The 26741-nt window shown below is 54.2% G+C and overlaps 1 protein-coding gene across 3 annotated transcripts in view; it reads left to right on the forward strand.

Moving 5' to 3' along the window:
* Positions 1-24028, forward strand: part of AP3B2 (adaptor related protein complex 3 subunit beta 2) — a 40598-nt gene extending 16570 nt beyond the window's left edge. For all 3 annotated transcript variants that reach the window (XM_066239359.1, XM_066239358.1, XM_066239360.1), the window contains 25 exons: positions 2166-2241; positions 2750-2824; positions 3128-3223; positions 5895-6055; positions 6317-6383; positions 6483-6665; positions 6775-7058; positions 7310-7364; positions 7675-7746; positions 10271-10333; positions 10667-10799; positions 11079-11188; positions 11960-12136; positions 15862-16048; positions 17200-17318; positions 17784-17892; positions 18228-18351; positions 18667-18850; positions 18974-19034; positions 19331-19437; positions 19625-19853; positions 20609-20693; positions 20929-21026; positions 23351-23489; positions 23588-24028. In XM_066239359.1, coding sequence (XP_066095456.1) covers positions 2166-2241; positions 2750-2824; positions 3128-3223; positions 5895-6055; positions 6317-6383; positions 6483-6665; positions 6775-7058; positions 7310-7364; positions 7675-7746; positions 10271-10333; positions 10667-10799; positions 11079-11188; positions 11960-12136; positions 15862-16048; positions 17200-17318; positions 17784-17892; positions 18228-18351; positions 18667-18850; positions 18974-19034; positions 19331-19437; positions 19625-19853; positions 20609-20693; positions 20929-21026; positions 23351-23489; positions 23588-23738 — 3145 coding nt within the window. In that variant the 3' untranslated portion in view covers positions 23739-24028. The remainder of the gene's footprint in view (positions 1-2165; positions 2242-2749; positions 2825-3127; positions 3224-5894; positions 6056-6316; positions 6384-6482; positions 6666-6774; positions 7059-7309; positions 7365-7674; positions 7747-10270; positions 10334-10666; positions 10800-11078; positions 11189-11959; positions 12137-15861; positions 16049-17199; positions 17319-17783; positions 17893-18227; positions 18352-18666; positions 18851-18973; positions 19035-19330; positions 19438-19624; positions 19854-20608; positions 20694-20928; positions 21027-23350; positions 23490-23587) is intronic.
* The last annotated feature ends 2713 nt before the right edge of the window (positions 24029-26741 follow it).

Here is a 26741-nt window from a genome sequence, read left to right on the forward strand (position 1 = left end):
ACCCCTGTGACCTTGGGCTTTCTGTTATTAACCCGGTACCATAGTTTTTCTTGTCAAGTTGTTTTGTGTTTTGAATTCCAGTAGAGTGAGTTGTCTGTCATTGTTCCATTGTTCTCTTTTTTTTTTTTTTTTTTTTTTGTATTTTTCTGAAGCTGGAAATGGGGAGAGACAGTCAGACAGACTCCTGCATGCGCCCGACCGGGATCCACCCAGCACGCCCACCAGGGGCGATGCTCTGCCCACCAGGGGGCGATGCTCTGCCACTCCGGGGCGTCGCTCTGCCGCGACCAGAGCCACTCTAGTGCCTGGGGCAGAGGCCAAGGAGCCATCCCCAGCGCCCGGGCCATCTTTGCTCCAATGGAGCCTTGGCTGCCGGAGGGGAAGAGAGAGACAGAGAGGAAGGGGGTGGTGGAGAAGCAAATGGGCGCTTCTCCTATGTGCCCTGGCCGGGAATCGAACCCCGGTCCCCTGCACGCCAGGCCGGCCAGGGCCCATTGTTCTCTTCTGTTCCTTAAAATATTCTTTGGAGTTATTACCTATGCATTGGCTTGGGATCTACCTCTCAGCCAAGTGCAAGGGGTCATTTATTAAAAACTTCATTGATAGCCTGACCAGGCAGTGGCACAGTGAATACAGTGTCAGACTGGGACTCAGAGGATCCAGGTTTATAAACCCTCAAGTCGCCGGCTTGAGCACAGGCTCATCTGGTTTGAGCAAGGCTCACCAGCTTGAGCAAGGGGTCACTTGATCTGCTGTAGCTCCCCTGTCAAGGCACATATGAGAAAGCAATCAATGAACTAAGGTGCTGCAACGAAGAACTGATGATTCTCATCTCTTTCCCTTCCTGTCTGTCTGTCCCTATATGTCCCTCTCTCTGTCTTTGTGTGTGACACACACACACACACACACACACACTTCATTGATATTTCCCATTCTTCTTTTTTTCTTCTTTCCAAGCGAGAGGAGGAGAGATAGAGAGGCAAACTCCCACATGTGCCCCGGCCGGGTTCCACCCAGCAACCCCTGTCTAGGGCCATGCTTGCACCTGAGCTATTTTAGCACCTGAGGTGGAGCCATCCTCAGCACCCAGTGCCCTCAAACCAATCAAGCCATGGCTGCAGGAGGAAGAGAGAGAGAGGTTGAGAAAGATAAGGCAGAGAGGTAGGTGTATAGAAGCAGATGATGGCTTCTCCTATGTGCCCTGACCAGGAATCGAACTTGGGACATTCACATGCCAGGCCGATGCTCTACCACTGACCCAATCGGCCAGGGCCTAAAACTTCTTTGAGTGACTGCTGAATATTGAGTGACAGGTCTGGCCTTTGTTGTGAGGCCATCACAAACAGACTGGAGTGTCTGGGACCAGTCTGGTCATTGGCATCAGCTCAGTCTGTGGGGTCTTCCTGGGAACACACTCAGGGTGGGGCAATGGTGCCTTGCTTTTTGTTTTGATACCCATCTCTTTTCCACAGGCTCCAGGTCCTTCACATCTATCCAACTGGCCGTTTCCTGGGCAGGGTCTATGCCTTTCCTACCACAAACCCTTCCTCTTGTCTCTTGGCTCCATGTCCCTGGCTGTGTTCGTTTCTCAGGGCTGCTGTAACAAAGCATTTCAAACTGAGCTGCTTAGAACAACAGAAATTTATTATCTTGCAGTTCGGGAGGCTAGAAGTCCAAAAGCAAGGTGTTGGCGGGGCCACTCTGTCTTTTCCTGGATTCTAATAGTTTCCTGGCAATTCTTTGGTATTCTTTGACTTGTAGATGGAGCTCTCCAATCCTCTGTCTTCACATGGTGGTCTCCTACACCTCTGGCTCTCCACAAGGCCATCTTGTTAGAAGGACACTGGACATATTTGATTAGGGACCTGCCCTACTCCAGTATGACCTCATCCTAACTAATTGCAGCTGCAGATAGAGTCACCTTCTGGGGCACTAGGGGTTAGGACTTCAACATATATTTTTTGAGGGGGGATACAATTCAACCTATAACACTGTCTGACCCACGGGTCTCTCCCGACCTGTTTTCTGATCTGTACTTTACTTCCTTCCCCTCTGATATCCTGCCTCATCCTTCCCTACCCTCATATCTTCTTTTCCTGGATCCCCCACTTGATAGCCCCACCCCAACCCTGTGCCCTCAGCTGACCTCTCGTGCCTCCCACCAGGCACGATGACCTGAAGGAAATGCTGGACACCAACAAAGACTCCCTCAAGCTGGAGGCCATGAAGAGGATTGTGGCGGTAGGTGGGGAAGGATGGGGCTTTCCTTGGGGAAGGGGCCGTGGGTCAAACGACAGCTCTCCCTGGTCCCTTGTTGACCATCCCCTATTAAGTAATGGCCTTCTCCCATCTCCTTCTCCCCCCGACTTGGATCTCTTGTGGACCATCATCCCCTAACCTTGACTTCCTGTGGACCATCCCCTATTAAGTGCTGGCCTTCTCCCTTCTCCCCCAACCTTGACTTCCCGTGGACCATCCCCTACTAAGTGCTGGCCTTCTCCCCTCCCCCAACCTTGACCTCCTTACCTAGACCCCTGGTCGGCGAACAGGCTCGCGAGCAACATGCGGCTCTTTCGCCCCTTGAGTGTGGCTCTTCCACAAAATACCACGTGCGGGTGCTACCTCGATAAGGAATGTACCTGCCTATATAGTTTAAGCTTAAAAAATTTGGCTCTCAAAAGAAATTTCAATCATTGTACTGTTGATATTTGGCTCTGTTGACTAATGAGCTTGCTGACCACTGTCCTAGATGATCGCCCGGGGAAAAAATGCCTCAGACCTGTTTCCTGCTGTGGTGAAGAATGTAGCCTGTAAGAACATAGAGGTGAGCACACCCCAGTGAGGGGTCTCTCATGCCCACCTTTACCAGAAATAAACTCAAGCTGGCCAGAGGGTAGGAAGGGAATCATCCAGCGACTGAGGCCTGACCTGCCCAGAAATGTCCCCGATCCAGGAAGAGACACTGTCCACATGTCCCTGAGCTAGATGAGAATCAGGGTAAAGGGGGTACACTAGGGATGCTCTTCCCCACTGGAGATATTTGTTCCACGGACTGCAGCCGGCTGGGGTAGTGACATCTCATGGGGTGGGGGCACCAGTCCCTGCTGGTAAACCTGCTTTCCCTCAGGTGAAGAAGCTTGTCTACGTGTACCTGGTACGCTATGCTGAGGAGCAGCAAGACCTGGCTCTGCTGTCCATCTCCACCTTCCAGCGTGGCCTCAAGGTCAGTGGTCTCAGGAGGCCTCATGGGTGCTCTATCAGAGGGGTGGGCCCAGGGACAGGCCTGGGCTCCAGAGGCCTTTTCCTGAGCTTGGGAGGGTCAGAGTCAGAGGAAAGGTGAAGTAGGTTTCCAAAGAACGTGTCTCTTCTCTGAGAAGCCTGTGTTAATGGCTGTCTCAAATATGAACCCCTGGAGCCCCTGACAATAGACCGCACTGGCCCTCACCCCCGTTAGTATGAAGGAACTATGGCCCACAACCCTGCAGACAGACGTCATGCACTTTTAGACAATTGTGTGTGGGGAGCTGCTGACCTGGTTCCTTACCTGTGGGTGTCAGAGCCTTGGCACAGGCAGGCTCACCTCGCCTAGGTGTCTGCAGAGAACAATGACTTTGGACTCTTTTCACCTAGAACTGGGTAAGGAAGACAAAAAAGGTTTACTGAAAACAAATGAGCCCCATTGAGAGGAAAACAACAAGGTTGGCTGCACAGGAGGACTGGGGGGAGGGGCTGTATCAGACATAGAGGTTGGATTCAAAGGTGAGTGCAGAGGACTTAACACATGACCTAACATTTTCTGTAAGTTCAGCACAGCCAATTATTTCTCTAGAGCTGGAACAAATTCCTTGCTCTGTTTAGCCTTGTTTCAGAAGCCCAGTATATGCAAATCAGCCATCTTTAAGGAACTGGATTGCACCCACTGTGGGGAAATGCTCTCTGAGGCAGGTGGGAACTGAAATCAACTAAGGGAGGGGGCGTGGGACAGTCATGCCTTCAGACTAGAGTGGAGGCGGAATGCCCCACAGTATTTAAACTGAATGTTCTCACCTTTTGTTTTGTATCTGAAATTCATTCATGATTGTCTCCACTGAGTGCTTCTCTGGTTAGTAGAGGGTATCACTGCCATTCTGCTCTCTCTCCATGTCCCAACCATTAACCCCCCTAGTCTTTCCATACATTTGGCTCAAGTTCCTGTGTGAGGGACTCTGAAAGGCCCAGCACATCTTTTCACATCCCACTGATTCTGTCGGTTGCTAAGCAGACTGAAAACGGATCATCCAAATCCTGCCCAGTTCAGCCTGCTGTGGCCGGCAGGAGGGCTGGTGGCCTACTTCTTTGATGGGGTGGGAAGCCGGGCACTTGCATATTCATTCATTCATTCATTCATTCACTCATTCATCAAGGACTTGGGTCTCGCTGTCGCTGTCACACACTGTGCTAGGTTATTTTTATTTTTTATTTTTTTGTATTTTTCTGAAGCTGGAAACGGGGAGAGACAGTCAGACAGACTCCCGCATGTGCCCGACCGGGATCCACCTGGCACGCCCACCAGGGGGCGATGCTCTGCCCCTCCAGGGCGTCGCTCTGCCGCGACCAGAGCCACTCTAGCACCTGGGGCAGAGGCCAAGGAGCCATCCCCAGCACCCAGGCCATCCTTGCTCCAATGGAGCCCCGGCTGCGGGAGGGGAAGAGAGAGACAGAGAGGAAGGAGGGGGTGGGAGGTGGAGAAGCAAATGGGCGCTTCTCCTATGCGCCCTGGCCGGGAATCGAACCCGGGTCCCCCGCACGCCAGGCCGACGCTCCACCACTGAGCCAACCAGCCAGGGCCTGTGCTAGGTTATTTTTAAAAGTCAAAATCAAGGCATCTATCTCAGATTGGCAAGTAATCTTTTGACACGGGAGAGGGGCCCATCTGCTTCTCCAACCCTCACCCTCTTCTCTCTTTCTCTCTCTTCCTCTCCCGCAGCCATGACTCAACTGGTTTGTGCCCATAGGGCCTGGGTGCTGATGATGGCTCTGTGGGGCCTCTGCCTCAGGTGCTAAAAATGACTAAGTAGTGAGCATCAGCCCCAGATGGGGGTTGCCAGGTGGATCCCAGTTAGGGCACATGCGGGAGTCTATCTCTCCTCCTCTCACTTAGAAAAAGAAAGAAAAAAAAGAAAATAGGTATTAGTGGTGAATGTGATATGATTTGACTCTAAGAAAATACAGACTCCTGGTTTTTAAAGAAGTACTTTTACAACATCTGTTTAAAACTCAGTACCAGAATTTTGACAAGGCATATCATAATTTTCATCTAATTTTTTGGATCTTCTCTTTCTCCATTTTAGAAAATCAGGGTAGCACCTATCCTTGAGTGTCCCTCATCCTCCTGGATGAGCTGTCATTCACAGCTGCCCCTGTTGCCAACCCATGACTGCAACATGCTGTCTGAGGTCCCTGTTAGGTGTAGGCAGCTGTAGGAGCAAAGAGGAGTGGCCCACACATTATTCTCTTTTAAACACTCTGGGAGAAAAAGAAGAACAGCAGTGTGGGAGAGAAAATTTGGGGTGAGGAATGTACAGACGAACTCTTGGGAAGGGAGACCAACTTGAGTTTGCTGGTAGTTGCCTCTGGCCTAAACACAAAGTAACTAAGGAACAGAGGGTGTTTCAGAAACATTACCTGTTCTGAAAGTTTCCCACTTCCTGAAAGTGAAGTAGCCTGTTGCTACACCTGGTCAGGTGTCAGATTTCTGCAGCCAGGGCCAAGAGTCTGTGCCACCAAGCAGTGCCCCCAGGCACCCAACACTGGCCCATCTTCCAGGGTCAGGACAGGAGGCAGGGACACAAGAGCTGGTGGCAGATAGGGACAGAGTTCCATAGGTGTGGCTCTGCCTCCACCTCTGCCCTTAGGACCCCAACCAGCTGATTCGAGCCAGTGCCCTCCGCGTCCTCTCCAGCATCCGTGTGCCCATCATAGTGCCCATCATGATGCTGGCCATCAAAGAAGCTGCCTCAGACATGTCCCCCTACGTGCGGAAAACAGCTGCCCATGCCATCCCTAAACTCTACAGGTGCGCCCCTGCCCTGCCCTTCTCAGGGAAGTGAGTCCCAAGTCCCCAGCCCACCCTGGCCTGTCTCACATCTTGTAGGCTGCCTTGCCTTTTTTTACTCTTCACGTGGTTTAAGAGACAACTTTGGGAACTGACAGAAGGAGGACCATGGAGGTGGTGGCTCACACCTCTTGGGGTGAGGGAGGTAGCACAGCTTGGGCGGATCCTGGGGAGGGGGAAATGGGGAGGGGCCAGGCCCTTCTCAACAACTTTCTTCCTCAGTTTGGATTCAGACCAGAAGGACCAGCTGATAGAGGTTATTGAGAAGCTTCTGGCCGACAAGACCACCGTGCGTAGAGGGGTACACAGGATGGGTGGTGGGACGGTGCCCTATAGAGGCCCTTCAGCCCTCCCACTTGACCCTCGCTTGCCTCTGCCCCTTCCCCAGCTAGTGGCGGGCAGCGTGGTGATGGCCTTCGAGGAGGTGTGCCCAGAGCGCATCGACCTGATTCACAAGAACTACCGGAAGCTCTGTAACCTGCTCATCGACGTGGAGGAGTGGGGCCAGGTGGTCATCATCAGCATGCTCACCCGCTACGCACGCACGCAGTTCCTGAGCCCGACCCAGAACGTGAGCGCGCTGGACCGGCCCCGGCCCTGCCCTTCAGCCCCGGACCCGCCTGCAGGGTGGGTGGGGGGCCCCGGGAGGAGGCGCCGCTGCCCCACTGTTTGCCCAACAGGAGTCGCTACTGGAGGAGAACCCTGAGAAAGCTTTCTACGGCTCGGAAGAGGACGAGGCCAAGGGCCCTGGGTCGGAGGAAGCGGCCACCGCGGCGCTGCCGGCCAGGAAGCCCTATGTCATGGACCCGGACCACCGGCTGCTGCTGCGCAACACGAAGCCACTGTTGCAGAGCCGCAGCGCCGCGGTGGTCATGGCGGTGGCGCAGCTGTACTTCCACCTGGCGCCCAAGGCGGAGGTGGGCGTCATCGCCAAGGCCCTAGTGCGCTTGCTGCGCAGCCACAGGTGTGTGCCCACCTCGCCCACATCCTGCCTGGCCCCGCCCCTCTCCTCCTGGGTCCTGGGCCCATCATCCCGCCCCCCACCTACCCATGAGAGCCTGCCTGCCAACCCACTTACTCTGGCCCAGCCCTCCTGCCACTGGTGCCTTGGCCACACCAGGCCTCTCCTCCCTCCTACTTGGTCAACTTTTCTTAACCCCACCGGCTGCCCCTTGCCCATGGAGCCCGTATAACCTCTGGTTGTCCTCTCTGCAGTGAGGTGCAGTACGTGGTGCTCCAGAATGTGGCCACCATGTCTATCAAGCGCCGGGTGAGCCAGGGACCAAGGCCTGCCCTCCCAGTTTCAGGGGTGGCTCTGGGGAAAGGCAGACTGGGGGGGGGTGCCTTGAGGGTGCTATGTGGCAGAGGGGGGCTCCAAAGACAAGCCCTACCTCATGGACCTGAGGGCCACAATGGAAGGGAAGCTCCGTGAAGAAATACGGCCTCAGATTTAGGAGGGGGAAACTGAGGAATGGAGGAGAGTGACGTGGCAGGGAGAACACTGGGCCCCAGGTCAGGAGTAGCGGTAGCCCTGGAAGAGAGGGCTGTGGTGGAACTTCCGGCTGCCTTTCTTGTGCCAGGGTATGTTCGAGCCCTACCTGAAGAGCTTCTATATCAGGTCCACTGACCCCACCCAAATCAAGGTCCTAAAGGTGAGTGATGGACAGAAGTGATGTGATCTTTCTGTCCCCATCCCGCATATTCACAGACCCACTCAAATAATTACAGTGGCCACGTGGGTGCCTGCCTGTTTTGGGGGCTCCTGGCTGTGCCAGCTGAAGTGTTTGCTCAGAAAGCCAGACTAAAGAGAGTGAGGGATGAGGGGCAGGGAAGGGCACTTCCTTTTCCCTAGACCAGTGGTCTTTATTTTATTTTATTTTTTTAGTGAGAGGGAGAGAGACAGGGACAGACAGGAAGGCAGAGAGATGAGTAGCAGCAATTCTTTGTTGTGGCACCTTAGTTGTTCATTGATTGCTTTCTCATATGCCTTGACCAGGCAAGCCCAGGGTTTTGAACCAGAGACTTCAGTGTTCCAGATCGATACTTTATCCATTGTGCCACCACACAGGCGTCCTTGGGGTTTCGAACCTGGGTCCTCTGAGGCCAAGGCTGACACTCTATCCAGCGTACCACTGCCTGGTCAGGCTAGACCCCTGGTCGGCAAACTGCAGCTTGCGAACCACATGCAGCTCTTTGGCCCCTTGAGTGTGGCTATTCTACAAAATACCAGGTGTGGGTGCTACCTCGATAAGGAATGTACCTACCTATATACAGTGTGTCCGTAAAGTCATGGTGCACTTTTGACCGGTCACAGGAAAGCAACAAAAGACGATAGAAATGTGAAATCTGCACCAAATAAAAGGAAAACTCTCCCAGTTTCATACCTATTCAGTGCAGTTCAATGTGGGCTCACGCACAGATTTTTTAGGGCTCCTTAGGTAGCTATCACGTATAGCCTCTACAGACTCGCCACTAACTGATGGCCTACCAGAACGGGCTTTCTCCACCAAACTGCCGGTTTCCTTCAACTGCTTATCCCACCGAGTAATGTTATTCCTATGTGGTGGCGCTTCGTTATAAACACGCCGATATTCATATTGCACGTTGGTCACAGATTCGAATTTAGTGAGCTACAGAACACACTGAACTTTCCTCTGTACCGTCCACATCTCGACTGGCATGGCTGTGGGCTGCTCCGCTGTATACACGGTGTTATGTCATCATCTGCGCATGTGCACATGCTGCCACATCATCCTACAGAAACTGGGAGGGTTTTCCTTTTATTTGGTGCAGATTTCACATTTCTATTATCTTTTGTTGCTTTCCTGTGACCGGTCAAAAGTGCACCATGATTTTACGGACACACTGTAGTTTAAGTTTAAAAAATTTGGCTCTCAGAAGAAATTTCAATCATTGTACTGTTGATATTTGGCTCTTTTGATTAATGAGTTTGCTGACCCTTAGGCTAGACTATTGGTTTTCAACTGCCAGTCTGCTTGAAATCTCATGCTGGCCCACGAAAGAATTAACCACCCTGATGATTGTATGAAGACTATAGAACTATAAACCCAGTGATTATAGACTACAGTTTTCATACAATGGTGGTTAACTCTTTAACAGACCAGCACTGGTCCACGAACCAGTGGTTGAAAAACACTGGTCAAGACCTGTTATATACCTGCCACTTGCTATACATGAAGCACCTTGATTTTCATAATGACATCAGGAAAACACATTTTCTCCATTTTATTAAATTGTGGATCCAGGGAGGTGAGGTAACTACCCCAAGGTCAGTTCCCCTGATGAGAATTCCTACTTTCCCAGTGCAATCTTCTGTCTTCCACCTGCGGTCCTATCACTCCCAGACACCCCTCCCCACCCCACCCCTTCAGGCTGTCATGCAAATATATTCCTATAGAATAAGTGGCAGCAGCCTATAGTCATTCCATTCCTGCTCTGCTTCTCACAGAGTAACTTATACCGTTCATCCTAGCCCTTCTGAACATATACTATAAAGGGAGGAGAGAGAGAGCAAAGTAATCAGACTCCTGCCCTGGGAGAGCTTACAGTCTAGTTGGGGTGAGGAGGAGGCATTTAGCAGTTAATCACAAAACAAATGTAAAATCTACTTGTGAAATATGGTATGAAAGAACTGTACAGAAATCTCTAAGAGGATAAAGTAGCAGGACCTGATCTAGTCCGGTGTCAGGGAAGTTTTCCTTCAGGAGAAGACTTGAGCTGGAGCCCTGAGAAATGAACATGAGTTATCTAGGTAAAGACAGGGACAGGAATGGGAAGCATTACTCCACATTGCAGAAATAGTGCATGCAAAGGCCCTGAGGCAGGCGAGAGTCTGACAATGGGCCTGTGTGATCAAGGCATAGAGGATCGTGAAAGTGGTAGGAGATCGGAGGTAGACAGACAGTGGTCAGATCATTCAGGGACTAGATCAAGGGAAAGCAGTAGGAGGCTTTACATTTTTAATGGAGGTGGAGAGGTGACACAATCATGCTGTAAGTGCACTCTGTCAAATCCTCCTGCATTTTGGACAAGTTTTATGGCATGTCAGTCTAAGGAGACCGCAGGGCTTCCCTGAGGATGTGTGCTGGTATGTGGGATGTGTTTGGAATGACGGCTTGGGAAAGCACGGGAAGCCCACTTTCTGTCTCCTTGCAGCTGGAAGTGTTGACGAATCTGGCCAATGAGACCAACATCCCTACGGTCCTGCGGGAATTCCAGGTACGGGCCAGGGGCAGCTCACACCCAGAGGGGCTTGGGAGAGCTGCCTGCAGCTCCTTGTACTTGAGCAGAATTGTCCTGTGGGTCAGACCTTCCCGTGAGGGTCCAAAGTGGAGAAACGGTTATTTTGGGTCCTTTCCCAATGCTATCTGGTGGCTTTGGGCCAGGGACACGCTGGGCGACGGGTGAGGGTGTGACTCCCTCTCCCAGAATTTAATCTCTGGCATGATGAGTCATTGAGTGAGGGATGACAGCTTTCCAGAAGGTCACTTGCAAGCCTGCAGCCACCGAGGGCTCACTGCCTGTAGGGGCCACTCTGTTGTGGTCCCACAGACCTACATCCGCAGCATGGACAAGGACTTTGTGGCAGCCACAATCCAGGCAATCGGACGCTGTGCAACCAACATAGGCCGAGTCCGTGACACCTGCCTCAATGGCCTGGTGCAGCTGCTGTCCAACCGTGACGGTCAGTGTCGAGTGTCCAACTTTGGTGACCAATGGGTGTCTGCCTGCATGTGCGACTCTGATGGCTAGTGGGTATCCACCTGTCTGTCCAGGCACAATGTGTGTCCATCAGTCTGTCTGCCTCAATTAGTGTCCAGGTGTCCCTGAATCTCTGAGGGCCACTGGAGAAGTACAGGGGGGTGAGGAAGAGAGCCAAGGGTCTGGGGGCATTGCAGTGTGTCTGTCCACCTGTGTGTAGCCATCTGACTACCTGGGGTCCTCGTGCTGTTCTGTCTCACAGAGCTAGTGGTCGCCGAGTCAGTGGTTGTCATCAAGAAGCTGCTGCAGATGCAGCCGGCTCAGCACGGAGAGATCATCAAGCACCTGGCAAAGCTCACAGACAACATTCAGGTGGGGGAGGGGCCCCTCCACACCGTAGAGTCCTCCCTGTGATCTTAAGACCCTATAATTGGCCTGGCCTCTGGTGACGCAGCAGATAAAGTGTCCACGTGAAACGCTGAAGTCGCTGATTCGAAACCCCGGGCTTGCCTGGTCAAGGCACATGTGGGAGTTGATGCTTCCTGCTGCTCTCCTCCCCCTTCTGTCTGTCTCTCCTTTCTCTCTCTAAAAGAAAACAAGACCCTATAATTAACAAAATCAACCTCCAATTGTCCCATACTGGCTCTGAAAGGTCTTCAGGTAGAGGGAAGGGAAAGATGGGACTGTGTGACCCTGCCCTTGTTGCCCAAGGTCCACCTTCCCGTTGGGGATCCCTCACTGAGCTGTCCACTTACGTTTCTTCAAAGCTCTGGCCGAAGGTGGCTGATTGAAAAATCCTGTGTTTTTCTGCCAAGTTGAAACTATCAAAGAAGGTGTCCTGAAGATTCAGGAAGACTAACATGAAGCGAAGTGTCAAGGGTATAGTGGATCTAGAAGGCCCAGTCTTTTAAACCATGACTGACTATTCAGCTTGAAGAAGCCAGTAAAACCTCAGGGAGAGGGGAGATGCTGCCTAGGAAATGCCCACCTTTAACCTTTCTCCCACCACCCCCACTCCCGTTTCTGGAGGACCCCATCACCCAGGAGGCCAGCGCCGACAGGAGAAGTGCCCTTCCCTGGAGGGCCATGTGCCCACCCACATTCCAGGTTCATCCCAGTCCTGACATTCTCCCACACCCACAGGTCCCCATGGCCCGTGCTAGCATCCTGTGGCTCATCGGTGAGTACTGTGAGCACGTCCCCAAGATTGCACCCGACGTTCTGAGGAAAATGGCCAAGTCCTTCACAGCAGAGGAAGACATTGTCAAGCTACAGGTCATCAACCTGGCGGCCAAGCTCTACCTGACCAACTCTAAGCAGGTAAAGATTAGAAGATGCTCCTAAAACACTCTGGTCCCCAGGAACAGCCCAGGCAGTACCCGTGGACCCACACAGGGAGGCTTGAACTCCAGCACCTCTTTCTGAAGGGGTGCTAGGGCTGGTCTGCCCAAGCAGCCACTGTCCCCCCAGGTCCACAGTTACTCTGGGGGCCCCAGGGCCTGGTAAGCTTGCAGGTGACCTCTCTGGCATCCCGTGGGAGTCTTTGGGTGGTGGCATTGTGCTTCTCTAGTGGGTTCTTTGGCCCATGGTGGCTAGAGGGGGCCCAGGGACTCCAGCTGGGGAGGCGAGGCCATCAATATGCTGGGACTTGTGTCAGGAGCTGGAAAGGACAGCAGTCACGTGCAAAAGCCATGGAGCCCTGGGTCTGTGGGTGTCAGGATGTGGGAGAAGAAGACTGGAAAGGAGAGGGTAGAGGGAGCACCATAGGGACCTCCAGTCCTTGCAAAATATTTCTCGGTGTCCTCTGTTCAGATGGCAGCAAGGAGCAGGTGGGAAGAGCGTTTGAAAAGGTGAAGCAGCGTAGGTGGGCAGCCACATAGGCAGTCCGACGGGCTCAGACCTGAGCCAGTGCTGAGCCCCACGACAGTCATGCTGCCATGGTTCATAAGCCTGGGCGTGTCCACGTGGCATTTCCCCAGGTTGTCACAGTTTTCCCCAGGTTGGCTGTGTGTGTTAGCTATGTGTGCATTTGTTGATTGATTGGTTTAAAGCACACTCCCTGAATGCCTACTGTGCCTGGCCCTGAGCTGTGTCCTGAGGTGATGACAGAGAGATATGTCGGCTGGCCTCCAGTCAGGCAGGTAAACAGCGCAAAACACGGAGCATAAGAGCCGTAGTCAAGATTGGCATAGAGAGCTGTGAGTATGTGTAGGTGAACTCCTCTCCTGGGAGGGACACATGGGTCCCAACCCCCATCAGGATGCTCAGAGTAGGCTGTTCAGTCAAATGATACTGGCCTTGGCACCCTTCCCCTGAAGGTGGGCCTTCCCAGCACAGGCACCTCAGAATGGCTGTGACTCAGTAAATATTGAGAACTTGTCTCCTGTCTCCGCCCTCCCTCCGTTCTCCCTTCTTCCTTCCCACTCTGCTCTTTGACTGGTGGAGAAAGGGGCATCTGTTTACTGGAGGGAGGCAGTTTGGATGTGCGCATGACTCTCCTTGCAAAACAGCAGTGATGTGATGCCGAGACCGGCTCAGCAGTGGGGGTGCAGGAAAAGAAGGTGCTGCAGGACTTAAGAAAAAACACACACAAGACACAATATAGAGAAAAGATGGGGATAGGGGACTCCCAGCCTCTAGGATTGAGAGCCCAGATCTCTGCAGCCTCAGCCTCATTGTTTTTATTGGTCTCTTTGCTCATTAAGCAAATTAGCAGAGCCTGGGTCAAATTAGTCTACAATGTATTCAGGTGCAGAGAAAGATGACCAACCGATGCCCCCCCCCCCCAGGCATGTAGGAAAATGGCCATGGGGATCAGCTGCTTCCTACAAACAATCATAGTCGGGCTTGCCAGGGCAGTGTTCCGCCCCCGCAGGACTTGGCATTCTGAAGTCCACGTCTCAAGGCTGCAGTTTAATCTCTCAGCCATTTTCCTACAATGTGGCCCCCTTTCAGTGACATTCTGAGAATGGCACAAGGTCACACTAGTGCGAGCCACCCCTCCACCTCCCAATTCACTGACCCTACACTTGGGCAGGGGATTACACAACGATTCAAGCACCACAAGGCAGGAGTGGGGGAGGACCAGATGCTATATCGATCTCGAGCTGATTTTATGTACTGTGTGAGGGGATGATGTATGTACTTAAATTTTTTTCAATAGCTAGTTTTTCTAGCATGATTGGACAAGTGGTTGTAGGTAGCAGGTATGTTGGCCCTGGTTGTCAAAAAGGTGTTGGTGTTTCCACTGACAATTCTCTTTGGTACCTGCAGCCCAGTGGTCAGTGGAGGCTTGTTCTGTTCTTGGTGCACGGATGTGTGTCTCGTGGGCCCTCGTGGGCATCCTGTAATTCCTGCACACACGTCCTGGCTGGGCGAGGTGGGGGTCCTGGTGGTGCAGACTGGGTGCCATGGTCCTGGGAAAAGGGTCCCTGGGATAGAGAGGGGTCATGGAGTGTTAGCAGCAAACCCTGGGGGGTAGAGGCAGGCAGACCAGGCTGTTCTTATGCTGATTGTTGACATGCAGTTGAGGCTGTGGACAGATGGATGCAAATCCTGAATACTTCTTTCCAGAACTAAGCAAAGCCTTGGTGGGGGAATGTCTGTGATCAGTCAGACAGGAAGTCTGTGGAGGGAGACACTGTCCAACTAAAAGGGGGATCAGCAAAATGTTGAAAATGGACTGTGTTGATAAGGACATCACTAGCCTTGGCCGAAAAGGTGGTGTGTGGCCGAGGGAGTGGCAGGTCTGTGGTGAAGACCATTGTGATGGCATCCGAGGGGAGTATGGGGTTCAGAGGACTAATCTGTGATGGGAACTGTGTCGTAGGTGGCACGATGCTGGAAGGGGCTGAGCTGACATGAGGCCCTGAAGTCCCCTGAGTTTCACGGGCCATGTCAGAGGAGTCACAGTGGCTCTCTAGTTTTGCTGCAGCAGCAGCCCTGCTTCTGGGCCAGTGTTGTGGGGCTCTATCCCCACAGCCACCTGCCGCCCCTCCGCATTATCTGAGTCAGCTGAGTCCAAGGCTGGACGTAACTCTGCGTAACCACAGGTGTCAAGAAGACCAGAGTCAGTTCCAGGCTGTCTCTGCTGGTCCATGCTGCCCTGGTGGTCACTCTGGCTGTGGTGACATAGGACATGTGTACTTGGTGGTTTTGACCATCTTGGTCATGAGAGACGGAGACCTGGACGAGGGCAGACCCCTTAGGTTAGCGGGTAGGTGGTGAGGAGTGCCCATGGAGTGCCGGCTTTGGTGGGTGCAGGCCGGATACTGCTTCTCCTCTGTGAATGGGGGAGAGTCACTGCCTCTCAGAGGGCTGTGGGGTGACACGGGACATTGGGAAGCACGTGGCACAGTGCTTAGTGCTGGAAGGCACATAAAAGATGGCTGCCACTGTCGTTTTGTAAAGATGGTTAGACTAGGCCGGGATCGGGGCAGAAGTCGAGAGGTTTTGGGTCCTGGGATATGGGTCCGTGACTACAGAGTGTGAAGCCCATGTGAGCTGACCGGGCTTGGGCACTGCGGTTTGCTCTCGTCTCAGTAGAGCCTTTCAGGGGGGAGTGGTGGCCGCTGAGACTCCTGGGCTGTTCAGAATCTATGAGGTCCATGAAGGCAGCCCTGGCCAGAGTTCTGTCATCCAGCTTCCCCCTGGGTGGTGGCACCTGGAAACTGTGAGGTCTAGCAGAATGTCACAACTCCAGTCACCTGGGCACCTCAGAGTAAAGAGGTTGGCCCAGCCTGGACTAGGTGGGGTAGGAGCTGGGCTGGGGCCATGGGGACCACAAACCTTGGATGAATGGAGTCCAAGGCAAGAGGAGGAGAGCCCAGAAGGGCAGCCTCTTTTGCTGACCTCAGGCAGCTGTCAAGGTTGGGGTCAGGTATCAGGGAAACGAAGTCTGCAGGGACGGGGTGGGAGGGACAGGTGGAGGGAGCGGGTTTGAGGGGAGGGAAGCACTGTGCAGGGCTCTCATCTCAGAGTCTGGTTCTGAGACCCCTTGGGTCCCCACCCTCCCTGACTGCTGCGGACCCCCTCTGGTCCCTTAGACCAAGCTATTGACCCAGTACGTGCTGAGTCTGGCCAAGTACGACCAGAACTATGACATCCGCGACCGTGCACGCTTCACACGGCAGCTCATCGTCCCTTCAGAGCAGGGCGGGGTCCTCAGCCGCCACGCCAAGAAGCTCTTCCTGGCACCCAAACCAGCCCCCGTCCTGGAGTCATCCTTCAAAGGTGGGAGCTGAAGTCAGGTGTTTCTTACAGGGGCAGGGGAGGGATTGGCCTGGGCCCAGGGCTCCCCCCGAGGTCTCTGTCTCAGCCAGGCACCAGGCTTTGTGGGCAGGATTTCCAGAAAAAAGTCCCCTGCTGAGCCAAACCTAGGCCAATCCTGCAGCCTCCAGGGCTACTCTCGACCCATCCATGACTCCCACCAGCACCCTCACAGCCTGCTGTCTGCCCTCCTGGCCCGGTGGGCTCCTGCCTCGCCTGTCGGCTCTCCTTTCCGGCTCCCTCCCTGAATGTGCTCTATGTAGCAAGATTTCAAGCTGCAAGGGCCTTGGAAGGCAGGAAGTGCACACCATGCAGGGAGCGGTGTGTGGTGGTGAGGGTTCTAACCCAGCAGCTGCCAGCACTTGGGCTGCCCCTGAAGTCAGACCCAGGGCACAGACCCTCAGCCTGGCCTCCATCACAGTTCATCTTGGGGGCAAGGGTTCTGGGAGGGGTTCAGAGGGGAGGGTCCTCCCACTGGCGTTCTGGATCCAGGAACCCACACAGGAGGGGAGCCTCCTTCACAAAGCTTGGTTCTCATGGTATCTTCTACTTTTTCTCCTCCCTGGAGATTAAAAAATCTCTTGGGAAGAAGAGAATTGTTCCTTTTCTCTCCCAACCATGTCCCCACTTGCAGGTGTCTGTCGTCCCCTCCTCTGACCCTGACTTCCCCCCACTCCTATGGAGACTGTCCACCCCGCGGGGCCCCCTGACCCAGCCTGGCCAGCCTGTCATTCCTGTTGGACTCCTTTGTAAGCCAGGCTGTGTAGCACAGCCCCTGTTGCCCTGGGAGAGAAGCCACACCACGTTTCTGCCGCCCTAGCGGGTAGACCGAGCAGACAGGCTGCCAGCAGCTGTGGGCCCAGAGTCCCCTCCTGTCCTCTTGTGCCATCCCGCCAGCCACCACACCTCAGGCATTCTCTGGTCAGGCCAGACAGCCTTTTCTTCCAGCATATGGGCCTGAAGGTGCAGGCAGGGTGAAAGAGCCACTAAGGGACACATCCACCCCTTTGTCTACCTGGCTAGGGCATCACCACCAGAAGGACCACTGGTCCCCCTAGAAAACAACTCCCAGAGTCTCACTGCCACCCTGGCCTGACCTCTAACCCTGTCCCTAGATCGGGACCACTTCCAGCTGGGCTCACTGTCCCACCTGCTGAATGCTAAGGCCACAGGCTACCAGGAGCTCCCAGATTGGCCAGAGGAAGCCCCAGACCCATCTGTGCGCAACGTGGAGGTCAGCAGCGGTGGAGGGTTGAATAGCACAGGTGGAGGGGTAGGCAGCAGAGAGCCCTGGAGCCACAGGCACGGTCCTCCTGACACCCTCCCCACTCACAGGAAGAAGATCTCTCCCTTATTGAGACCCACGTGGGCCTGTTGGGCGATTATACTGAGGTCCCCACGCCCCGTGTGCCGTGTGCCTCTGCTGGTGTGCAGTGCTGCCTTTCACCACCCCTCCCCCACTGCTGCACCCCGTGCCTCCCTCTCCTGTTCTTCCTGGGCTTGGCAGTGCCCCTCTGTGAGCGGCCACCCCTCCCTAAGGACAGAGCCCCTTCCCTCCCTCTTCTCTTCCTTCCTGGGACAGGACCAGGGAGGACCCCAGAAGAGGTGGGGTGAAGGGGAAGAACACCCTCTGCTTTCATTCCCCTTCCCAACCACGATGTAATAACCCTCCCATCCCCACTCCACCCCCCATTTCCAGGTACCTGAATGGACCAAGTGCTCAAATCGGGAGAAGAGGAAGGAGAAGGAGAAGCCCTTCTACTCCGACTCTGAGGGGGAGTCGGGCCCCACGGAGTCTGCGGACAGCGGTGAGGAGGTTGGGAGCTGGGCCCTGTGCTGCTGCCCTGTGTGCGCCTTGCGGTCGGCCGTCCCAGGGCTGTGTGTGTGTGACATGGTCGTGCAGCCAAGGGGGTATGTATCTGCTGTGCGCCTGTATGTGTGTGCTCACCTGAGGGATTGCAGGTCCCAGGTGTGTGTGTGCCTGTGCAGTTCTCTGTCATGTGGGTCCATCTGTGTCCCAGGTGGGTCCGTCTGGAACCAGGGTCAGGTTGGGGGAAGGGTTGCCACTTCAGTGCTGAGCCGGAAGCTGGGAGCCCAGGGAGGCCTGTCCGTAGGGCGGGAGCCTGAAACGGTTCCTCCGCAGACCCCGAGTCCGAGAGTGAATCTGACAGTAAGAGCAGCAGCGAGAGCGGCTCCGGGGAGTCCAGCAGTGAGTCCGACAATGAAGACCAGGATGAGGATGAGGAGAAGGGGAGGAGCAGTGAGAGGTGAGAGACGGGTGGGCCCACGGTCCCCCTGGAAAAGAAGGGCTGGCACTCAGCTCGAGTACTCTTGGTGGCCCTGAGCCCCACATGCTGCTGAACCCTGCAGGCCCCTTGTCAGCTCACACTATGGCTGCACCCAGGGCCATAGGAGGTCTCACGTTGCAGCGTAGAGAAGCAATCAGAGACCATAGCGGCACGGGACCCCGCGGGCCTGGGCTCCCCGCCCTCGTCCCCACATTTTGGAGCGGCCCTGCTTTTCTGTATGTTAAGGAGTGGGAGTCCAGTTTGGGCCTGAATGCCATTTTTCCCGTCCTTCAGTGAACAGAGTGAGGAAGAAGGTGAGAAGAGCAAGGCAAAGAAGAGGAAGAAGATGACAAAGGAACGAGGGGAGGGCTCGTCCTCGGAGCAGGGCAGCGATTCCAGCGGGAGCTCATCAGAGTCTGAGCAGTCGTCAGAGACTGAGGAGGAGCCGGCAGAACCTGCTTCCTGGAAGAAAAAGACAGTGAGAGTTTTGGGGCAGAGAGGGTTGGGCTCAAGGACAGGGCCTACCTGCCATCCAGAACACACCATGGTGTCCTGTACCTGAGCACTCCCTCGCACACCCACATCACACATTCTCTTTCAGCCTCCCAGCAGCAAAAGCGCCCCTGCAGCCAAGGAGGTCTCCCTGCTGGACCTAGAGGACTGTGAGTTTGGGCGGTAGAGGCCACAAGGAAGGAGGCCTGGGGAGTGTGACCTAGGAAGGTCCTTGGTTCCTCAGGGCTTGGGGTGGGGAAGCAGACAGAACACGTCTTCAGACCTGAGAGGGAGAGGGTACCAGGTGTGGAGTTGGTGTCATGGGTGGGTATCCAGTTAGAGCCACCAGGCTGCCCCATGCCCTGCTGTCCTTAGTACTGAACTGTCTGCACCCTGAACCCCGCTCAATTCAGGCCAATTCCACTTTGCCCCTCCCCATCACAGTCTTCCTCATCTACTCCCACAGTCACCCCTCCCAGTGTCCAGCCTGTGTCTCCCCCTCTGGCTGTGTCCACCAGTCTGGCTGCAGACCTGGAGGGCCTGACGCTCACAGACTCCCCGCTGGTGCCCTCAGTGAGTGCGACGGGGCAGGGACACAGCTCTGTGCTGCATCTCACTGTGTGGATCTGTGGGTAGGGGGTGTGATGGAAGGGAGAGCTTTGAGGCTCTGTTGCTGGGTGACCCTCGGTGGGGACAGGGCTGGGGCAGGCTTCTCGCTCATTTCCATTTTTGTGCTCCCCCTCGTCTTCCTCCTATGTAGTTGCTGAGCCCGGTGTCGGGTGTTGGGAGACAGACGCTCCTGCACCGTGTTGCGGGCGAGGGGCTGGCTGTGGACTACACCTTCAGCCGCCAGCCTTTCGCTGGGGACCCCCACATGGTGTCTCTGCACATCCACTTCTCCAACAGCTCTGAGACCCCCATCAAGGGCCTGCGTGTGGGCACTCCCAAACCGCCTGCTGGCATCAGCATCCAGGAATTCCCTGAAATTGGTGCGGCCCCCTGGAAGAGTCAGTCTTTCTGTGGCTGCTGATGTTGTCTCTGTGCCAGGCCAGGGGCCAGGCTCTGGGGGCACAGTGAGGCCATCTAGCATGATCCACCCTGGTGGACAAGACTGTCTAGGAGGTGTGCGAGTCCTGATCAGGGCAGGGGGTGCTTGAAGCTTGTTTCAAGACTGACTTGGCCCTGGCCGGTTGGCTCAGTGGTATAGCATCAGCCCAGTGTGTGGAAGTCCCAGGTTTGGTTCCTGGTCAGGGTACACAGGAGAGGCAGCCATCTGCTTCTCTACCCCCCCCCCCTGCCCTTTCTCTCTTTCTCTCTCCTCCTCCTCCTCCCACAGCCATGGCTCTAATGGTCCGAGCAAGTTGGCCCCAGGCACTAAGGATGGCACCATGGCCTCACCTCAGGCGCTAAAATAGCTGTTGCTGAGCAATGGAGCAGCGGCTCCAGATGGGCAGAGCATTTCCCAGTAGGGGGCTTACCAGGTGGATCCCAGTTGGGGCTCATGCAGGAGTCTATTTTTGCCTCCCCGCCTCTCACTTAATGAGAAAAAAAGGGGTGACTTAAATGGGTGAGGGTGGGGGGACAGGTGTTTAGATTTCAGGAGAAAACCAGCTACAGTCTCCAGGGACCCAGGAAGCTCAGAGTGGTCAGCTCTGGCAGTGGAGGGGAGAATGGGTCAGGGATCCAGACCTGCCAGGTGATGGTGTCTCTCCTTTTCCCCCCTCCCTGCCTTACCCCACTGCAGAGTCCTTGGCTCCTGGAGAGTCTGCCACTGCAATCATGGGCATTAATTTCTGTGACTCAACCCAGGCGGCCAACTTCCAGCTATGGTAGGTTTCCATCTCATGGTAGGGTGGGCGGTTGTCTAGGAGAGGAAGTCACACAGTGAACTGGAGGCGGTGGCAGATGAGGGGATGTCATGATGTGGAGGGCCTGGAAGCTTCCCCAGGCCCTCAGATCTTCCCTCGCTCTCCTGCTGCCCCCGGGTCCTGCCCCAAAATGGGAGGCGAGGGGAGAGATGCAGGCCTCACTGTCTCCTCCTCTGTCTTCTCCCCCAAACCCCAGCACCCAAACTCGACAGTTCTACGTCTCCATTCAGCCACCTGTTGGGGAGCTGATGGCCCCCGTGTTCATGAGTGAGAATGAGTTCAAGAAGGAACAGGGTGAGTGCTCCCTGCGGTGACAGGGAGGGACTCGGCACCGTCCCCTGGACTCAGTAAGCTCCACCAAAGCTGTGCAGAAGGGCCCCCGCCGTCAGACAGGGAGGCGTCACAGCTGGGGCTGCATCAGAGGCTTCACAGAGGCTAGGGCAGGGGTCTCAAACTCAACTCAGCATGTGGGCCGCAGAGCAAGATCACAGCCGTCACTAGGTCTACAAAAGGCAACTGTTACGCAACACTTTTCTCACTGCAGTTGAAAACAAAAAAAAATCAGTACAACAAGCACAATCGTACATGCAGTTTACTCAGTGTCACAAAACGACCAGAAACTGTAGTTCACATCACAACTGCTGTTAACTAAGCTAATATCTAGCTAGGATGCTAGAGAAATGAAAAATACAAGTAGGCCCCTAGGCTTACTTAATTTTATCCAAAATATTTTGAACTTTGTGGATTAGTCTGCGGGCCGCACAAAATTGTTCGGCGGGCTGCGAGTTTGAGACCCCTGAGCTAGGGCATCTCAGGGAGGCTTTGGGGAGAGTTGGGGCTCAGCCAGGCTGGAGCACGAGGCCAGCGTTCCAGCCAGGGGAGTGTCACGAGTGAGTGTAGGGGGAGTTTACAGGATGAGAAGAGGGGAGCTGTTTGGTTTGGGACCTGGGAGTCCCTAACACAGGGGAGTAGTAAGGGCAAAGCTGGAAGGATATTTGGTCCATTTTCTGGAAGCCTTGAATGCTGTGCTAAATTAAGGGTTTCAGTCTCAGAATTTCAGAGCTGGAACGGGTTGCAAAGGTTGGCGGATCCAACTCCATTGTTAAAGAGATTCCGTTTTCCATATTCCTAGCAGTGGAGGAGTCATTGGCAGTGTTTGAGTGAGGAAGGGGCCAGGCTCAGACCTCTGCTGCAGAAAGAGGAATCTGGCAGCACTCACATCTAGGGCTGACAGGAGGAGACCCTGCAGCAGGAGGAGGAGGAGGAGGCAGGACCACCTCCGTGGGAGGAGCATGGCACTTCATGAGCCCTAGTTTTAGGTTCTGAACCTCCACTCACTGGGTGCGTGACCTTGGACCAAGTTCTGTGATCAGTTATAAAGCTGATGCAACAGATCTGATGGGAGATGGTGAGGACCAGGTTTAGAGCCTTGAAGGAGGAAACGAAGGCCTGGGGCGGAGGAGGTGCTGGGAAGAGGGAAGCCGTAGGCATTTCCCCTAAGGAGGAGGAAAGGGTGGCATAGAAGCCATTCGAGAAGTTTGGGTTTGGAGTGCCGGGGTCGGCATGCTTTTTGTGCAGTGTGCCATAAAAATCAATACTTTAGGCTTTGTGTGCCATGTGGTCTCTGCTGTAGTTACTCAACCCCACCATTGTAACAATGATAGTTGCAGATGACAATTAAATGAGTGTTGCGGTGTTCCTATGAAATTCTATTCATGGACACTTTAATTGGAATTTGATATGATTTTCATGTGTCATGAAATATTAACCTTTTGACCCCCCCCCAACATTTAAAAATATAAAAACCATCTTGGGCCTCCTTGGAGGTGGGCTGGATTTGGCCTGCAGGCTGTAATTGGCCAAACCCTGGATCCAGGAGGAGGAATGGTGGGGCGAGGAGGAAAGGTCATGGCTGGTTTTGGATATGCATTTGGGAAATTCAGGAGGAAGTGTTGAGTATGCAACTACAAATGTGGGTCTGTACCCAGGGAATGTGTCAGTTCTCAGAGGGAGGAGAGAGAGGCTAACAGGAGAAGGTGGGCAGGAGGGCAGACAGGGAGCTTGCACGGCTGGCTGGAAGCATGAGGGGGGGGGAGGAGAGGTCAGTTCGGTAGAGTGAGGTGTCCCCAGGGTGCTGCGAGTGCCTGGCTGTGTCTGGAGCTGCTGCCCCAGGTGGTTAGGGCCTTGGCCAGGAACGCAGCCAGCCACCCACAGTCCTCTCTGTAACAGCCCAGCCTCAGGAGCTTGGAGGGATTTGAACTTGGTTGAGGGATGCCAACCAAGAAAGACCTAAGGATGTGGAGCCCAGTGTGGAGGAAACTTGTAAGAAGTGACTGGCCACCAAGTCCAACCCCAAGGGGCTGGTGGCCCAGATATATGACAGTAGGAAAGTGTCAAATAGTCTTTACTCAGCAACATGGATGGAGCCCAGGGTGGGTTGGGGAGGTTGACAAAGGCTTCCTGAGGGAGGTCCAGGCCCAAGAGGGACGTACCCCCTTTTCACGACTGTTGAGGGAGATTCAGACCAGCCCAGCTTGAGAACTTGGTGAGGAAGCTCAGTGGGCAGACTCAGGTGAACTCACCACAGCCTCTGCCCTCATCATGACCTCTGCCCCCAGGAAAGCTTATGGGCATGAATGAGATCACAGAGAGGCTCATGCTGTCAGACACTTGTCGGAGTGACCACATTGTGGTACAGAAAGTGACCGCCACAGCCAACCTGGGTCGTGTACCTTGTGGGACGTCGGATGAATACAGGTACTGGGCCATGGCAGAGAGGAAGAGGGGCTGTTGGGCCTAGTTAGAAGGAGGGGCCCCTGCCTCAGGGCTGGGCCCCTCGCTCTGTGCCGCCACAGGTTTGCAGGGAGGACGCTGACCAGTGGGAGCCTGGTCCTGCTGACCCTGGATGCGCGGCCCCCTGGACCTGCCCAACTGACAGTCAACAGTGAAAAGATGGTGATCGGCACCATGTTGGTGAAGGGTGTGGTGCAGGCGCTGACCCAGTGACTCCTGGGGATGCAGCTTCTCTGACCCCCGATTGTTTCTCCCTCGTGACATCTGGGCTGTTAGCCCCCCTTCTTTCTCCCTCGTAACGATTCCTCAGGCCAGTGGCATCCAGGAATCCTCTCTCCCTCTGGTCAGTACAGGTTCTCTCCAAGTTGCCCTTCCCACAGGTTCCTTAGTGACCTTAGTGTGCAGAGGAAGACAGCAGCTGCTCTCTCAGCCCCCCCCCCCCCCCCCCGCTGGCTTTCTGTAGCTATTTATGTAGCAAATTATCAATAAACGTGTCCTTCCCAGATGCGGGCTCACCTTCCATTCTTCTGGGTTCTGAGTGGGGGCGAAGAGGTGCTAGGGGTTCTGTGTTTGACCCTTGTGAGTGATCACTTCTGACCTTCTAGTGCGATCTCTTAGACGTGACCCTGTTGGACACCCCAAGATGACTGTCTCCGAGTCCCCAGGCATCTCTGTGGAAGAGACATCTGAGCAGGGGTGAAAGGCCAAGCTGGAAGAAGGTCCTGGTCCTTCCTAGGTGCCTCTGTAAAAGAGAGGTCTCTTGGATGGCTGGCGGTCCCCCTCAGGGGCCCTTGGGAAGGAGGATTCATGATGCGGGGAATTCCCCAAACAGGTGCGATGTTCAAAATAAGCCAACTACATCTGGATATGGGGCCTAGAACCCCCACCTGGCTGGGGAGGTAACCCAACTAGCCATCCTGGAGGGGGAAGAACAGCAGGTGTAGGACAGGGCTTCTCACACTGTGCATCGGATTACCTGGCAATTGTATTAACCTGCAGACTGGGAGCAGGAGGCCTGGGGTGGGGCCTGAGGTCCTGCATTTCTAATAAGGTCCTAGCCAATGATACTGTTGCCCTGTGGACACTGAGTAGGGAGGACATGGAGCCCTCCAAATCTAGGACAGACTAGTGGTGGCAGTGAGGGTCAGGGCCTGCCTGATGCCTTTCTGGGTGAGTGAAGGGGCTAAGTGAACAGTTTCTCCACAATGTGTAAGGGTCTTCCATGTTCTTAAAGTCTGATCAAGTAAGTTTAGGAATCATGGGTTTAAATAAGTTTATTTCCTACAGGCCCTCTCAGGGCCTTTACTATGTTCACGTGCATTGTGACATCCTCCACCCCCACCACAGGAACTAGAGCTCACAGTATTACGAAAAGATTTGACCTTGCAACGCTTTTGTCCCAGGACATCTTAAAAAATTTTTTTTTACTTACTGATTTTAGAAGAGAGAGAGGAAGATAGAAGTGTGTGTGTGGGGGGGGGAGGAGGAGCATGGACTTAATAGTAGTTGCTTCTGGTTTGTGCCTTGATCAGGCAAGCCCACGGTTTCAAACTGGTGATCTGAGCATTCCAGTTTGCCGCTTTATCCACTGTGCCACCACAGGTCAGGTGGCCCCAGAGCAGCTTGATGAACTGGGTTACAAGGAACACACCCGCCTGATAGTTGGAGATGTGGGCCTCAGTTGCTAATCCTCCATGACCAGGTAGGTCTCTAGTTCTTTGGCCACAGCCCTGCCACTGAAGCACCCTAAGCAAGTGTGTTCAGGGTGGAACAGGCGTGAAATGGGCACGGAGGCAGTGCCAAGGGACACCACTGCTCTGGCTCTGGTAACTTGCTGTGCTCTGTGGCACTGGAGAACAGCTGGAGCCATTGCTTGTTTGAGAGTCTGGGGGTCCCAGAGTCTCACTGGGGTCACAGTTGTCACTGCAGGTTTTGAGGTAAAACTGACCCACCACCAAGGGCTCCTGCAGAATAGAATCCACTTTTGTCTCTGAGTCAGTACTGCCTAAGCGTGAGAAAGATGGTGGGGGCAACTTTCTAAGAAATATGATTGCACAGGGCAGGTTGGGGGAGGGGTGGCAGTGGATAGCCACACAGGGACTCCAGCAAGGGTGGGGTGGATCCAGGAAGTCAGAGCGTGGTCTGAGCCTGACCACAGGCCTCAACAGGTCAAGGGCAATGTAAGGCCAGTGGCCGCCACTGTGGCCACACAGGTTCTCATTGGATTCAGGCAGATGGTAAAGGAACTGTGGAGCCAGAAAATGGTAGGCCATTTCAATTATTAAAGTCTTTTAATGGCAGATGAGCAAACAGTCAGAGAATACCTCTTCCCTCCAACTCTCTGGACTCACTCTGACTCACAGGCCCCCACCAGCGTCAGCACTCCTTAGCCCAGGGGTTGGGAACCAATGGCTCGTGAGCCAGATGCGGCTCTTTTGATGGCTGCATCTGGCTCACAGACAAATCTTTAATAAAAAAAATAATGTTAAAAATATAAAACATTCTCATGTATTACAATCCATTCATTTCCTACTGCTCATGTTCATGGTTGCGGGTGGCTGGAGCCAATCACAGCTGTCCTCCGGGACAACACCAAATTTTTATTGGATAATGCCTAAGGTACACGGGTCGTTGTATGGCTCTCACAGAATTACATTTTAAAATATGTGGCGTTCATGGCAGTCTCAGCCAAAAAAGGTTCCCAACCCCTGCCATAGCCAAGAGGCTGGGGGAAAAAACCTTTTCTCCAGCAAACAATCACCCCTCCCCACAGCTGGCAGGCAGTGAGCAATTTGCAATCTTCCACCCCGAGGGCAAGTACCCACGGCCTTCGTTGACTATACACACATGACACTGCCCCAATACAAGTGAGCAAACCTAGAAAACACTTGTTTATCCAACAGGCAATGAAGTCGGGCTGAGAACAGGAGCCTAGTCCAGGACAGGTTCATAGTGGTGTCCTGGCCAATGGGTAAGAGAAATGGCTTCTGTTCCTGACCAGGCTGTGACAGTTGGCTATCTGCAGTGGTTGGGCTATGAGGACCCCTGGGGTGAGGTTAGCTGTGCCCACAGCTGAACCCCATCCAGTCACTGTGCTAGTTCAGCATCTTGCACTGGGCATTCTGACAGTCACCTCATAGCATAGACTGCAGATCGGAGGTTGGATGCTGGGAGTGTAACAGGACTTCGCTGAGCCTGTCTGGACCAGAAAAGGAA

The sequence above is a fragment of the Saccopteryx bilineata genome, chromosome 7 (assembly GCF_036850765.1).
Source record: "Saccopteryx bilineata isolate mSacBil1 chromosome 7, mSacBil1_pri_phased_curated, whole genome shotgun sequence".
Lineage (NCBI taxonomy): Eukaryota > Metazoa > Chordata > Mammalia > Chiroptera > Emballonuridae > Saccopteryx > Saccopteryx bilineata.